The 17,053-nt window shown below is 40.2% G+C and overlaps 1 protein-coding gene across 1 annotated transcript in view; it reads left to right on the forward strand.

Annotated features, from left to right (window-relative positions):
• The window catches only part of LOC124605629 (protein BCCIP homolog), a 60,856-nt gene that overhangs the window by 21,745 nt on the left and 22,058 nt on the right, over positions 1 to 17,053 (forward strand). Inside the window, exon 4 of the mRNA XM_047137445.1 lies at positions 16,566 to 16,753. Within this exon, the coding sequence (XP_046993401.1) occupies positions 16,566 to 16,753 (188 nt within the window). The remainder of the gene's footprint in view (positions 1 to 16,565; positions 16,754 to 17,053) is intronic.

A 17,053-nucleotide genomic window follows, 5' to 3' on the forward strand; every position in this document is an offset into this window, starting at 1 on the left:
AGCAGGTGACTGAGGCATAAACTTCCTCTTTGAATGTTCCATGCCTTCCCAGTGTCTCAATGATGTCATCCTCCATTGGAATTGCAGCAGTTTTTTCCACTGCCTGGCTGAGCTACGGCAACTGTTAAGCTTTACATCTGCTACCTGCATTTCCCTCCAGGAAACCTGGTTCCCAGCAATGCAGACCCCTGCCCTCCGTGGCTATAAGGGATATTACAGGAATCATAGTGACTGTAATTGAGTGTCAGGTGGAGTTTGCGTTTATGTCCTATACTCGGTCTGTAGTGAACATGTGCCCCTTCAAACCCCTCTTGAAGCTGTGGCTGTCAGAATAAGGACGTCGCAGGAAATAACTGTCTGCAATGTACATCTTCCTCTAGATGGTGCAGTACCCCTGAATGTATTAGCTGCACTGTTTGATCGACTCCCTAAACCTTTCCTACTCCTGGGAGATTTTAATGACCATAACCCCTTGTGGGGTGGTACCATACTTACTGGCCGAGACAGAGATGTCGAAATTTTACTGTCGCAATTCGACCTCTGCCTCTTAAATACTGGGGCTGCCACACATTTCATTGTGGCTCATGGTAGTTACTTGGCCATTGATTTATTAATTTGCAGCCCAGGACTTCTCCCATCTATCTGCCTATCCACTGGAGAGCACATGATGACCTGTGTGGTAGTGACCACTTCCCTATTTTCCTGTCGCTGCCCCAGCATCAGGGGCAGTGATTGCTGAGCACTTTGCTTGAGCCTCTGCGTCGGAGAATTAACCCCCAGCCTTTTGCACACTCAAACGGCGGCTGGAAGAGAACATCCTCTCATTCACTACACGCTGCAGTGAATCCTATAACGCCTCATTTACAGAGTGGGAGCTCGTTAGTGCCCTTGCACATTGCCACGACACAGCTCCTGGGCCTGATCGCATCCACAGCCAGATGATTAAACATCTCTCATCTGACTACAAGCGACATATTCTCATCATCTTCAACTGGCTCTGGTGCGATGGCGTCTTTCCATTGCAATGGCAGGAGAGCACCATCATTCCAGTGCTCAAACCCGGTAAAAACCCGCTTGATGTGGATAGCTATCGGCCCATCAGCCTCACCAACATTCTTTGTAAGCTGCTGGAACGTATAGTATGTCGACGGTTGGGTTGGGCCCTGGAGTCACGTGGCTTGCTGGCTCCGTGTCAGGGTGGCTTCCGCCAGGGTCGCTCTACCACTGATAATCTTGTGTCCATCGAGTTTGCCTCCGAACAGCCTTTTCCAGATGGCAACACCTGATTGCCGTCTTTTTTGACTGATGTAAAGCATACGACATGTCTTGGCGATGTCATATACTTGCCACATTGTATGAGTGGGGTCTCTGGGGACCACTCCCAATTTTTATCCAAAACTTCGTGGCGCTCCGTACTTTCCGTGTCCAAGTTGGTGACTTCCATAGTTCCATCCATATCCAGGAGAATGGAGTCTCTCTATTTTTAGTGGCCATTAACGGTCTAGCAGCAGCTGTCGGGCCCTCCATCTCACCTTCTCTGTATGCAGACGACTTCTGCATTTCGTACTACTGGTCCCGTACTGTTGGTGCTGAGCGGTGCTTCCAGGGAGCCATCCACAAGGCGCAGTCATGATCTCTAGCCCACAGCTTCCAGTTTTCAGCCGCAAAGTTGTGTGTCTTGCACTTCTGTTGGCGTCGTACCGTTCATCCGGAACCCGCACTTTACCTTAATGATGATACACTCACTGTAGTGGAGACATGCCAATTCCTAGGACTGGTTTTCGATGCTCGATTGACTAGGCTTCCTCTTCTTTGTCAGCTTAAGCAGAATTGCTGGCAGCACATCAGTGCGCTGAGCAACACCAATTGGGGTGCAGATCACTGTACGCTGCTGCAGCTCTACAGAGCCCTTGTCCAATCCTGAATTGACTATGGGAGTGTGGTTTATGGTTCGGCAGCGCCTTCAGCATTGCATTTACTGGACCCTGTGCACCACTGTGGGTTTCAATTAGCTACAGGAGCTTTTAGGACGAGTCCGGTGACCAGCGTACTGGTGGAGACTGGTGTCGCTCCACTGCAGATCAGACGTGCGCAACTGCTCGCCAGTTATGCAGCACGCACTCATAGCTCCCCTGAGCATCTGAATTACAGTCTCCTTTTCCCGCCTGCGGCGGTCCATCTCCTGCATCGGCAGCCCAGATCGGGGCTAATGATTGCGGTTCGCATGCGGTCCCTTCTCTCCGATCTGGAGTCCTTCCCTTTACCACTTCTACTTGCAGTCCGTTCACGTACGCCTCCATGGTGTACGCCTCGGCCGCAGCTTCATCTGAACCTTTTGCATGGCCCTAAGTACTCCGTTAACCCTGCCGCTCTCCGCTGTCACTTCCTCTCGATTCTTGACGTGTTCCGGGGCTCTAAAGTGGTTTACACAGATGGCTCAATGGCTGATGGTCAGTGTAGGCTTCGCATATGTTCATGGAGGACATATTGAGCAGCACTCCTTGCCAGTTGGCTGCAGTGTTTTCACTGCAGAGCTGGCACCCATATCTCGTGCTCTTGAGTACATCCGCTCATGCCCTGGCGAGTCATTTCTCCCGTGTACTGACTCATTGAGCGGCCTACAAGCTATCGACCAGTGCTACCCTCACCACCCTCTGGTAGCGTCCATCTATTCCCTGGAACAGTCCTGCCGTTCCGTGGTGTTTGTGTGGACCCCGGGACATGTCAGAATCCCTGGCAACAAACTTGCTGGCAGGCGACGAAGAAATCGCTTCTGAAGATAAGCATCTCCGAAGGTGACCTGCATTCTGTCTTACACCGCAGGGTTTTCTGGGTTTGGGAGACGGAATGGCATAAGAGCACGCACAACCAACTGCGTGTCATTAAGGAGACTATGAATGTGTGGAAGTCTTCCATGCAGGCCTCTCGCAGGGAATCAGTTGTCCTCTGATGGCTCCGCATTGGCCATACGTGGCTAAAGCATGGTTAGCTACTCAGTTGCAAGGACCCACCTCTGTGTCGCTGTGGCTCCCAAATGACAGTCGTCCACTTTTAGCTGCTCTACGGCAGACTTTTGAGTTTCCCAGCACCCTGCCTTTGGTGTTGGGCAACAATGCCTCCACAGCAGCTTTAGTCTTACATTTTATTTGTGAGAGTGGGTTTTATGTAGGTTTTAGCGCGTGTCTGTTGTCCCTTTGTGTCCTCCACCCTAGTGCTTTTAGGGTGGAGGTTTTAATATGATTCAGAGTGGCTGGCTTTCCCTTTTTATTCTCGTGGTTGGCCAGCTACTGTAATCTGCTTTCATTTTTTACTCTCTTCTGTTTCTATCATCTCTCTGTTGTTTTCTTGTCCTCTTTTGTTCCTTTTAGTGTTTGTTGCCTTCCCTTCATTCTTGTGGCTTTTCCTTTCTTTCCGTTTTGTGTTATATGTTTTGTCCGTTTTATTCTCACACTTACGGCATTGTTTTATTAGGAACAAGGAAACAATGACATCATAGTTTGGTCCCTTCTCCCACCTTTAAACTAACCAACCAGCTATTAAAAGCCAATTTTTCCCATCTAATGTGATATGACATTGCGTGGTGGATGGGCTTACGTAACTAACAGTATGACACCTGTATGCCCATGCATTTGTCATTTGTAGTCGGCCACTGTTAAATTATGATGCTTACAGTGCCATCTATTGTTACATTATGTAACTATTTATTTTTCTTCTTCCATACATTTACCCCTTCTCTGATAATATTCTGTTGCAATTTGACATCATTCTGACCAGTGGTGTTATGTCTACAGCGGTTTGAAAGTGTAACTTTAATTATAATCACCCTGTATTTCACTCACTCAGCCATTTGTGGTGGGGAGCGCATCAAAGTTTTGCACTCACCATGTGCTGAGGAATAATTCGAGCTAGACTGGACTGGACTATGGCTGTGTTCTTTATCATTACAATTTATGATTACAATGGTATCCTCCATTTGGACATACCTGGCAAAGTTCTTTTACTGTCGCCTTTTGAATTTTTTTAATAATGTACAGATTTTTTTTCTTTCAAAAATGCCGATCCACAAGAGTTAGATTTTTTCTCTGTTGAGTACCATATAGTACTACGTTCTCCGTGAAGGAGAGCTTCCCGTTAATGATGGACAGGTTTTCTTTTAAAAAATCATTTTTTTATCTTTCAAGGGTAACATGTATCTTCACTGAAGTTGTTTCTCACTAATTTCTTTGTTACAATGTTTATTTCTATTGTCTTTGTTGCAGTTATTTCTTGTCACTTTCTTTGTTGCAGTTATTTCTTTTCACTTTCATTGTTGCAGATATTTCTTACAGTTTGTTGTAGTTTATTGTCAGTTTCTGTTTCTGTACTGTAGTTGTTCAGGGCTAATATGTTTACTGAAGAGTCTTCTAAGACATCTGAGACCAGCCAGTGAGTACTGTTTTTTCACAAGGAATTTGTCAGTTGACACAGTTGCAGTGTGTTTTGTGAAAAGGACTGTTTGAAATGTCTTCTGACTGAGGCCACAGGAGAGTGAAGTGTGCTGACTGTTAGTGATATGTAAAACAAACACACACACACACACACACACACACACACACACACACACACACACACACAGAGATTTTGTTCAGGTTGGGAATAAGTGTTCTCATTTGAAGACTCTGTTTCAGAGAGAGGATGTTTCCAGTGATGCCTTTTTGTGTTCTAAATGTTTTGACAGATAACAACAGTGATAGTATCTGAAAAAGGCGAACCCTCCTATGGTGCAGATGATGCCGAATTTGCATCAGTAGAGGAAGAATTAAATACCCTGAATCAGTCAACTAGAGGGGTAGGTGTTAGTCCTGTTAAGAAACCATGGTCAGTGAAGTAGAGTCATAAGCTCTATGCATCAAGAAAATGCAGAGAAATTGCTGAAGCTGTGGATCAATACACTATAGCAAAAGTGATCACACTCTTCAAGGTAGAAATTCCATCTTCATAAGAAAATGAACCAAAGCACTCTTGCACCTCTTGCCAGGAATTTTTCACAGATATCAATTCAGCTGTTGAATATTGTGTGTTCTACAGTGGCAAGGTGCAAGGTTTAACTATTATTCCAGAGACATTTTCAAATAAAACAATTTTGAATCATGTTCCATCAGTATCACAAATCAAGAAGTGTGATGTCTGTAAAAGGAGACTTTGGAAGACCAGATCACACTTATGGTCATCCTGTAGAAGCATCTCAAGTTCAAATGGTACAGTCATTTTATGTGGAAGATAAATGGGACTGTCCTCGCCAGAGTGCCATTAAAAAGGTCACTATAACTGTAACAGTTGAAGGTCGAAAAGTTGTGCAAGTGAAGAGGTACATGACTTGCAGTATTAAAGAAACTTTTGTAATTTATAAGAGCAACTACAGAACTTCATATATTAAAAGACTGAAATTTTATGCACTATGACCTAAGTTGGTAGTTACACACCCACCTAGAGATGTCTGTTTATGTGTGTACTGCATGAATTTTGAAGTTTGTGTGGTAGCTCTGAAGAACTTACTGGAGCACGTGACATGTCACCTTCGTTGGCATGTGAAGTCATTAGTAGTCTGCAATGTAAAGCGAGAGACTTGTTTGTTTCAAGACTGTGGTGACTGCCCTGTAAAGGGAGGACTGTCTTTGCACACACTTGGCCTGGAAGACGTAATAGATAACTCTGCAGAAATTACACGTGCAACATGGGAGGAAAATAAACTAATTAAGAAAGCTGTTGCCTTTGACAGTTTCATTAATGAACTTTGCAAATGGTCAGTGAAAGTAGTAACACACCAGCATCTGAAGAAATTGCAATATCAACACATTGCAGCACACTGCAGAAGTGAAAGGGTGTGTACAGGCTGAAGAACTATGTTTAGTGCTTCACTGTGATTTTGCAGAGAACTTGTCTGTAATTCTCCCACAAGAAGTACAAGGGTATCATTAGAGTAATGACCAGGTTTCAATTTTTACAGGAGTGACATGTTTTCAAAACAAGACCACGAGTGTTGCAGTTATAAGTGATGACACAGGACATGACTCAGCACAGGTTCTGCTACCAAAACACAAAATTCAACAGCAAACAGGGGCAGAGAAGATCATCATTATTTCTGATGGTGCTCCTAGTTATTTTAAAAATCGTTACCAGCTGTTTGAATTGTGCTTGTGCCAACTGACTGGGCATACAGTGCTACTGGTCACGGGAAGGGGCCTTGTGATGGTGTAGGGGGCCTGTTGAAGCACTATGCTACAAAATATAATCTTTCCAGACCCAATACAGTTGGTATTTAGAATGCTGAGGATTTTACGAGAGTTGTGAAATCTTACACTTCCACAGCCCTCATTCTTTTGTCCAAATAGGAAATGGAAGAATTCCATGAGAAGAAAAAAGAATGTTGTGTGTGTGTGTGTGTGTGTGTGTGTGTGTGTGTGTGTGGCTGGTGGATCGCAGAGATTGTAGACACCAGTTATGAGTTAAACGAAATTGTAGTGAACTTTATGCTATCACATGGACCAGCTGCTGGATATAGGTTTCCAGCTGAAGGACAGCAACAATGCCATCAGTGCTCACTTGCTGGTCACAATGTTTTGAAAATTGTAAGTGCTTCAGTTCCTATTGGTTCAACAGGAAGGCATCACTCTATATCAAAGGATGATACTGAAGCAGTGGTACACATTTTTACTTGATTGATGGCTAATTTCAGTACAAAACAGAGTGCACAGAATTTGTATAAATTGAAACCTTCAAGTCTTTGGACCTTTCACGTACATTTTGGAACCATTTAAAATGCTTGAAAAGTGAGTCTCTTCCTCATCTTTCGAAACTAAAATTATGTTAAATAAGGTTTTGATTTTTAAGAGCCTGTTATGTGATAATGTGGTAATAAAACAGATTTTATGTATGACAAAAATTTCAGTTGTTTATAAAAACTATCAACCTAAAAGTGGAAGCTCTCCTTTTCAGGGAATTTAGAATTATATTGTACAAATCAACAGGAAAAAAATCAAAATTTTATGGATTGGCATTTTAGAAAAAAAAAAATTTTTTTTCCATAAAGTACAAAAAAAGTTCAGAATGTCATAGTAAAAGAACTTTGACAGAAAAATCCAAATGGAGAAATCATAAAGCAATTATTTTCCAAATAAAAAAAAACAACAAAATATCTAGAACTGTTCCAGATTTTTTCCAAAATTCACATCTTCAAAATGATATGTGCAGTGTCATCTTTTGAGGGTTATATCTCGGAGGCGAATTTTTTTTTTGGAGAAAACAAAAAAAAAATATTTTTCTTACTTAGTCCTTCATTTTGACATTCAGTAATATCTGAGACTCTGAAGGTAAGATTTTTTCCTAGCCTGCCTGAATTGATATGGACTATACCACTTGTAAGCTCTACTTCTACATCTACATAGATGCTCTGCAAGCCACCGTACAGTTTGTGGCGGGGGGCAGTCTGTATCACTACATGTCATTTCCTTTCCTGTTCCACTCGCAAACGAAGCGAGGGAAAAAATGACTGACTGTATGCCTCCATATGAGCTCTAATTTCTCGTATCTTATCTTCGAGATCCTTAAGCGCATTGTATGTTAACAGCAGTAGAATCATTCAGCAGTCAGCTTCAAATGTCAGTTCTCTAAATTTTCTCTTTTCTTGAAAAGAATGTCACTTTCCATCCAGGGATTTTCGTTTGTGTTCCTGAAGCATCTCCGTAGCTCTTACATGTTGTTCAAACCTACCGGCACCAAATCTAGCAGCCCACCTCTGATTTGTTTTTTCGTCAATCCGACCTGGTACAGATCCCAAACACTTGAGCAGTACATAACAGAACCCAGTATACTGTCCTCGAGGGCAACTGCAGATTGCTGCCAACCCCTGAGATCTATGGATGAAGTCAACAGGAAGATTCCATACATCTACATTTCCAGAAAGAAAACTGATGACTGAAGTCAGGGGAGACTTTGCTTCTCATCCCGTCCAGTAAGTCTCCACTGACCCCGGGTTCTGGGTGACTTTTCTGAACTGTACCTCTTTCCCTAAGCCTCTTCAGTCCTTTTCCTTCACACCTCTTCCTTGCCCTTCAGCTCTTCTGCCAGAAGAAGGAGCCAGTGGTTCTGAAACCTTGTAAAAGTTAAACCTTTTTGTGTTTGTGTTCTGCCGCTGATTGGTGACTAGATTTTTTTTATCTATCCATTTACATTATATTGTCAATAATTGATTATTTTCGTTGTTATATTAGTCTATGTGACAACTTGGCTGATTTAATGTACATGTCAAACTTATTTATGAAATTAATCATTAAAATGCAGAAGCCCTGTGACAAGTGCGTATGGAAATGCCATGTGGAGAATTGTGGTTTTGGGGGTCTTGGCATTTGGTTCCTGTTTGAGCTAGGAACATAGGATAAGAAGGTTTTGGTTTAGCCCATACCAGCAATCATTTGTGTTGCTATTCGAACATCTGTCTTACAGTAGATACAGGGGATAGGCAAAATAATGTGAACTCCTGTACTTACTTGGGAATGGTTTATTGATAACAGGTGGGACCCTCATTTGGCCATAATACAGCTGCAATTCTTGTAGGAATGCTAGTGTGTAATGATTGTATAGTCTGCAGTGGAATGTTATGCCACTCTTAGATCAGAATCTCTTCTATCTCCTGTAGTGACGGGGAGGTGGAAATCTGCTCCAGAGTCTGCACTCCGATATTGCCCGCAAGGATTCGATAATGTTTAAGTCGGGATTGTGCTGGCGAGGGAAGACACTGCAGTTCAGTTGCATGCTCCTCTTACCACGATTGTGCTGTGCTGGCTGTGTGAATGGGTGCATTGTTGTCCTGAAATATGGCATCATTATTGGGGAACAACATTTGAATCATGAGGTGCAATTGACCATCTAAAATGTTTACATAATCGTTGGCTGTAACATGGCCTTTGAGAGTAATGGTGGGACCAGCAGATTACCATGATATGGCTGCCCACACCATCAAACTTCCACCTTCCACCTTCATGCTTAACCATTGGAATCAGGCAATCAGGATTGTAGGCTTCTTTTAGCGTTCTCCAGACGTAAACCCAACTCGATGTTGGAAATAATGAAAACATTGACTTGTCGGACCATATGACGTGTTTCCACTATCAGCCGTCCAGGATTCATGCTCCTGATACAATGTTTTACTCTTATTTGCATTGGTTGTCATCACTAATGGTTTCAGTATAGCAGCTCATCCTTGAATATTTGCTTTATGGAGTTCTCGGCGGACAGTGTCGATTGATATGCAGTCTCAAAGATGGCTATTGAGCTCTGCAGTCACTTTAGGCACCATAGTTTTGTGTTGTTTTGACACAATGAACTGTGTCATTTAGTTTTGATTTGCACCCACTCTTATGTTTACACAGTGATGTCTTGCCATGTTTTGCATAGACTGTCATGACTGTTGAAACAGTTGCTCTTGAAACATTCAGTAAGTTGGCTGTCTTGGTTATTGATATTCCAGCTAATCGGTCACCCACAATCTGTCCTCTTTGGAACTCTGTTCGGCCTTTCATGGACGTCATCCTCAGCATCTGAATGTAAATATGAAATGTGCACTACTGGGAAGCAACCTGCAGTGAAGCCTAGTCCATACTGAACACACACAGTCCAGCGCAACATGTGCCTTACCTGCATTGTTGACAGTCAGTCACAAACATCCCATTACTACCACTGTTCACATTATTTTGCCTATCCCCTCTATGTTAACAGTATATTACCCAAGGTTGAATGGTGAACGGGAGCTGGCTCTCAGGCAAATTGTGCGAATCAGTTAATCCCATTTGCATAAGATTTTAATTGGATTGAAATTAATGTTCAGCTAATGACACAGTTCTATGTACACTATTTGGATTTTATATGCAAATACAGTCATCCTTGTTCAGATTTTACGTGCAGAAACAGTCACCCATAAATAACTTTGGACTGGAACGAGACTGATGGATCAAATTTGTTCCAGCATTGTATTAGACCTAGGTGTAAGGTAAGTTTTAACTGTTTGAAAACCTTTCTTCTTTTGGGTTTTCCCAGGTTGGATTAAAAGAAGACATTGAAGCAATTCAGATGTGGGTGGCCAGATTTGTTAGCAGTAAGTTTGAACAACATGCAAGTAGTACGGAGATGCTTGGGAACTCAAATGCGAATCCCTGGAGTGAAGATGATGCTCTTTTCATGGAACTCTACTGAGAAAATTTAGAGAACCGGCATTTGAAGCTAACTGAAGGACAATTCTACTGTCGCCAACATACATTTCATGTAAAGTCCACAAAGATAAGAAAAACTGGGCTCACACAGAGGCATAGAGAGAATCGCATTTCCTTCACTCTTGTTAGCTATTGGAACAGGAAAGGAAATGACTGTTAGAGGCACATGGTACTCTCCAGTGCACACCATATCTACATTTACATCTGCATGGATACTCTGCAAATCACATTTAAGTGCCTGGCAGAGGCTTCATTGAACCACCTTCACAATAATTCTCTATTATTCCAATCTCGTATAGTGTACAGAAAAAAACTAACACCCATATCTTTCCATGTGAGCTCCGATTTCCCTTATTTTATTATGATGATCATTTCTCCCTATATAGGTCGTCGTCGACGACAAAATATTTTCGCATTCAGAGGAGAAAATTGATCATTCAAATTTCATGAGAAGATTCTGCCGCAATGAAAAATGCATTTGTTTTAATTATGTCCATCCCAAATCATGTATCATTTCAGTGACAATCTCTCCCCTATTTCTCAATAATACAAAATATGCCGCTCTTCTTTGAACTTTTTTGGTGTACTCTGTCAGTCCTATCTGCTATGTATCTCACACTATGCAGCAGTATTCTAAAAGTGGACAGACAAGCATAGTGTAGGCAGTCTCTTTAGTAGATTTATTACATTTTCTAAGTGTCCCGCCAATAAAATGCAGTCATTGGCTAGCTTTTCCCACAACATTTTCCATGTGTTCCTTCCAATTTAAGTTGTTCATAACTGTAATTTATGACCTTTGGGTTTGACTGATTCATTGTGTAACCAAAGTTTAACGGATTCCTTGTAGTACTCCATATGGATGACTTCACACTTTTCATTATTTAGGGTCAATTGCCAAATTTTGCGCCATACAGAAATCTTTTCTAAATCATTTAGCAATTTGTTTTGATCTTCGATGACTACTAGTCAATAAATGACAGTATCATTTGCAAACTACCTAAGCCGGTTGCTCAGATTGTCTCCTAAATCGTTTATATAGATAAGGAATGGCCTGTAACACTACCTCGGGGAATGCCAGAAACATATCTGTTTTACTTTATGACTTTCTGTCAATTTCTATGAACTGTGACAACTCTGACAGGAAGTCATGAATCCAGTCACCTATCTGAGAGAATATTCCATAAGCATGCAATTGCACAACAAGCTGTTTGTGTGATACAGTGTCAAAAGCCTTCTGAAAATCTAGAAATATGGAATCAATTTGAAATCTATTGTGAGTAGCAGTCATCTCTTCATGCAAGTAAAGAGCTAGTTGTGTTTCACAAGAACCATGTTTTCTAAATCCGTGTTAACTGTGTGTCAATAGACTGTTCTCTTTGAGCTGATTCATAATGTTCGAACACAGTATATATTCCAAAATCATGCTGCATATTGACGTTAATGATATGGGTCTGTAATTTAGTGGACCACTACCACCTTTCTTGAATATTGGTGTTACCTCTGCAACTTTCCAGTCTTTGGGTACAGATCTTTCATCGAGCGAACGGTGATATATGATTAAGTATGGAGCTATTGTATCAGCATACTCTGAAAGGAACCTGACTGGTATACAGTCTGGACCAGAAGACTTGCTTCTGTTAAGTAATTTAAGTTTCTTCACTACTCCGAGGATATGTACTTCTACGTTACTCATGTTGGCAGGTGTTCGTGATTTGAATTCCGGAATATTTACTTCGTCTTCTTTGGTGAAGGAATTTTGGAAGACTGTGTTTAGTAACTCTGCTTTGGCAGCACTGTCATCTATAGGATTTCCATTGCTGTTGTGCAGAGAAGGCATTGATTGTGTCTTGCTGCTAGCATATTTCACATGCAACCAGAATCTTTTTGGATTTTCTGCCAGGTTTTGAGACAAACTTTCATTGTGGAAACTATTATAAGCATGCTGCATTGAAGTCCGTGCTAAATTTCTAGCTTCTGTAGAAGATCACTAATCTTGGAGATTCTGCATCTGTTTAAATTTGGCAATTTTTTTGTTGTTGTTTCTGCAACATTGTTCTGACCCATTTTGTGTACTGAAGAGGATCAGCTCCATCGTTTGTTAATTTATTCGGTATAAATCTCTCAATTGCTGCTGATACTATTTCTTTGAATTTGAGCCACATCTGCTCTTCACTTAAATTGTTAATTTGGAAGAAGTGGAGATTGTCTCTCAGGAAGGTGTCATTGAATTTTTATCTGCTGTTTTGAATAGGTATATTTTTCATTTATTTTTGGAGAGTTTGGGGATTACAATATTCAGTCTCACTATGACAACCCTGTGTTTTCTAATCCCTGTATCCGTATGGTTGCTTGCAGAGTATGTATGTAGATCTACATGCTAAAAACAGCTTTTTCTGTGAGGCTTTTGAAGCATGCCACTTCTAGACTTTAAACTTGTACGAAGTGCTTCACAATTGGCACAAAGGTAGATAAATGTATAAAGTCAAAACAAATTTTTTTATCCAGTAATCTTCGTCTGTTGTCAAGTTAAGCCAAATGTAGCAATTATTATGTTAACTGAATGGGTGGAAACAGTTTAAAGTGAATCAGATAAATAAAAAAATACATTCTTATAAAACTGAAAACTTTATTTCAAAAATTTTGCTTCATTTGAATTTTACCTGCAAAAAACACGTGTTTTGTGATTTTTTTGTGTGTGCCATTTCTATGTTTCAGACTTCAGTGAATGTGTTGAAATTGTGTAAGAACACTGACAAATGTTGTTAATTAATAGTTGTCATATTGTTTTGTGAAAGCTTATCATATCCAGGAATATTATCTTGAAAGAAGCAAAACTGGGGCATCTTGTACAACTTTTTGCATTCTCTAATGTTAAACAGTTTAAAAAAAATCGTGAGCAGTTTTCATATAGATAATTTGAGACAGTGTCGCCCAAAAAAGACACATGAAAAAAGTGTGAAATTTAGTTTTTTATATCTCTGGATGCAAGTGTGTGATAAACCTGAAACATTGCATGTGATAAGTTACTAACATAAGGTCTTAAATTCTCCTACTGCTTTCCAGTAGTTTGCAAATTGAGGGCAGAGTTGGTGATTTTTGTAAAAACCCAAAAATGGTTATATCAGCCCACTCTATAAAAAGTATTTTGTGCGATCTCTTTCAACCCATTTCTATTAGAAAGACTGTATTCTAAACCACCTAAAAAATCTAGATTTGGTTTTGCAATGGAAGAATATAGGGCCCTAAAAATAATGACAAGGTGAAGATTCAGTGAAATATACTCATATTCCATTGGTACTCAAATTAAATCTGACATTTTTTTAAAATTATTTTTTACATTGTTTAATACTCTCAAAAATCCCGATGAAAAGAAAGTGAGCTTGAGTCAGACAAACTTGAAAAAGTGAAGAAAAGGAGGAAGTCTTTTGTCGCAATTTACCGTGACGTTTTCAGCCAGTTTGTTGGTGTAATAATTATGGAATAAAACTAGTTACAAGCTTCAAAATATAAATGTTGATTACCAAGGCAGTATAGAGCACACTGGTAAAATTGTTGCAGCACAGCTGCTACACACATTTTATAAGCAATCTTCAAGTTTTACACCATTGCTACATTTGTAAATTTTGGTGGGGTTCACAGTCTGCCTGACCATTTTTGGAAAAGGATTTGTGTTAATGAGAATTTTGAATGTCTCTCTTTATTTTGTAGTGGTACTGATGTGCTAGCTATCTTTTGGTCTAAAATATAGCATATTTTCTGTCTGCATTGTTTGCAGTTTGTGTCCAACATAAGTGTACTGATGATACGTTGTACAGTATGTTGCTATGCTCCATGGTAGCTGAACAAATTCTGATTCTTTCAAAGTGCGAAAACCTGCAATGCCATCATCATGAGGGCCATGCTCAAAGCTGTCCAACAGCAGCCCTAGGTGGGTTTCTCTACTAGAGGATCCCAAGCCTGATAAGGGTTTGTTTCCACATGGTCTCCAAGCCTGAGGATACATTTCTTTAAGTGTCCCAGGCCAAAGCTAGAAGTGGTTTCTTTTAGGATCTTAAGCTCATGTTTACTCAAAGCTACTTGCTTTTTTTCTCCTCCTGCTCCTCCTCCTTTGTTAATTAATTGATTTACTGTGTAATATCATAAGGAAAACTGCCACCCAAATGCTGTCATTAATGGAGCCAGAATAACTGTAATAATGTGCTGTTGTGGAAACCAGCACTTTTCACTCCTTGATGGCCAATAAAATGAATTTGCTGGTACATGCTGGTGCATAAAGCTTACAAAATTTTCCTTCTGCTCAGTGAAAGTCTTACAGGAGTTTCCAGTCCAACTTGCCTTTTCATAAATGCATGCAGGATATTGTCCTGGATGGAGGTCCTATTTTAATATACTTCCTTCACTGCCTTTAATTGTGGCCAGAAAAGAGGTTGCATCATTTCAGACTTTCGCTGACCTGAGGTGTTTCACCAGTTAGCAAAAAAGATGATTTCCTCTGGTTCCTTCTAGAGTATGCCCATGTTTAATTTACTTTTTTCAGTTTCTTATTTGCTGATGAAAGCAAATTTAATGCCAATAATGCTTTCAGTGCAGAAGAGAAATGGATCTACAGGCGCATGGATCTGCCTATTAACTGACCCTTGCAAGTTTGCTCTTGGTGCTAGTCACTTTGTTGTGCAGCTGTTTTTATAACAGGGTGACATTCCATGACTTTTGCCAAAAGAAATCCTGTCTATCATCATTCAGAAGTCTCTTTTATGATAACAAAAGTTGAGAATATTTTTGAAAGTTTTGCATCGGGCACTGGAGCCGTAATTGAAATAGTGGGTGTTGGGAAATCCTAGCAAATTTTATTTTTACGTATTTACTCAGCTCCATGATAAAAATATGAATAGTTGTTGTGACATGTCACAGAGAGGCACTGATGATGCAAAAAGTGATAAATTCCACCTTCTGATTTTGTAGAAAATAGATGACAAATGGGTGGATTGATGCTTGACTACTTCCCCCGCAGCAACCTTGCCCTGCAATCTGAATGATAAGTGAACAGTTTTCAGCAAAATCCATTAGCATAATAAACTCATCTTCCTTCAGTTAAATTTAAGGACTTTAAGATGCAAACTCAGATGTTTGACAATGTAATGATGGCACGACACATTCCAAATTCTTGTTCTTTGTCAATAAAATTCATCCACTGCCATTTGCGTTGTGTCCAGTGTCTTGATCAGTATGCATTCATTGTTTATACACCGTAATTACCTGTGGGTCATGGTGTGTGATACAGCTAGTAATTGCAGACACTATAGCTTCTGGCCCAGAGAACTTTACACAGCAATGTAGCACACAGTCATTAAATTGTGGACTGCATACTGTCATATTGAGAAGTTCAGGAGGTCATCTCTAATTTTTAGACACACGAGAAGAGAGACATTTCTCCTTATTATTTGATATTTTGAGCCATTCCGTTGTTTGTAAGAACTGTGGAGCTGAACTTGTTAGAGACGTCTAAAAAAAAATTAAAAAGTACTTTTTTTGGACTAAATCTGTGCAAGTATTAAGTTGGTGAAAGTAAAACTGCACCAGTGTTCATTGGGAACAGGTGTGAATATTCACACAAAATTTCAACGAAATCCATGGCTGTCATGTGGGACCTTTTTCCAAAAATAGACCACTTGGCATGGAATGGCCCAATATAATCATTGTTTAACTTACATAATCAGTTCATTTTTTAAGAGTATGAGAACAACTTAACACTCCTCAAGTGATGGGTATGCGCATGCCTTTAAGAAGTGCAGCCAGCCACATAACCAAATATGCAAAAGCAACTGCAACATTGCTTGCTGCTGACTGCATCTCTGTGCTGGTGAATTACACCTATATTGATTATCTGAGCAGGTGTAAAAGATTGAGGGCGGAAGATGCAATCCAATTTTGCTGTGTGAATGGCAATAAGCATATTATTGGAGTATGCCTTATAAAATTATGATCTGTATTTGGAGAGGAGACTTGGCTACAGCTGGAGACGAGTGGTTAAGTGAAACAAGGGACAAGTGACTGCTGTGCACTGCAAATCATGTTGCTACACAATTTATGGACAGTTAAAGTGAAAACAGTTCACTCAAATTTATTGGACCTGCTTAACATTGAATCTGAAATGTAAACTTACTTGGCAGCTTTTGTGTAGGAGAAAACAACATAAGGAAAATAAGTTAATTCATAACAAAGACTAATAAATTAAATTGCATTAAATACTTTCTTCCTCATTATTGAATCCTTATACAGTGCCTGAATTTTGTATTCTAATGTAATTATGATTTTTAACAGGAACGGGAGTGTGTGCAGCAGTTGCGTTCATTATTGTTGGAACTGAGCCGTGAACACGCAACTGATTCAGCTGCAACACAGATCAGTTCTCTTATTGCAGATGACACAAGGCCGATTGGATTGCTAATCAATGAACGATTTGTCAATATTCCTGCACAGATTTCTGTCCCTCTCCTTGAGAACCTCAGGTAAATTAATTACAGTATCATTTGCTTAAACTAATGCTCAAGTTGATTTTAATCATCTCACTTTGCATTTATTGTGTAAGTATTATCACTTCAAGAAAACAATTATGTCCAGCAGTTTTGTTGTTGCCTTAAATTTGTTTATATACTTAAAATACCTGAGTGTAATACTGGTAATGAAAGGAGCAAAGGTGACCACTCACTGTATGGTTGTGGGGTTAGGCAATCAACAAGCATATAAACAAGACCGAAATGTTACTAAGCTTTTGGATAGCTTGCTTGAAGATAAGCCTAACAGAACAC

The sequence above is a fragment of the Schistocerca americana genome, chromosome 3, assembly GCF_021461395.2.
Source record: "Schistocerca americana isolate TAMUIC-IGC-003095 chromosome 3, iqSchAmer2.1, whole genome shotgun sequence".
NCBI lineage: Eukaryota > Metazoa > Arthropoda > Insecta > Orthoptera > Acrididae > Schistocerca > Schistocerca americana.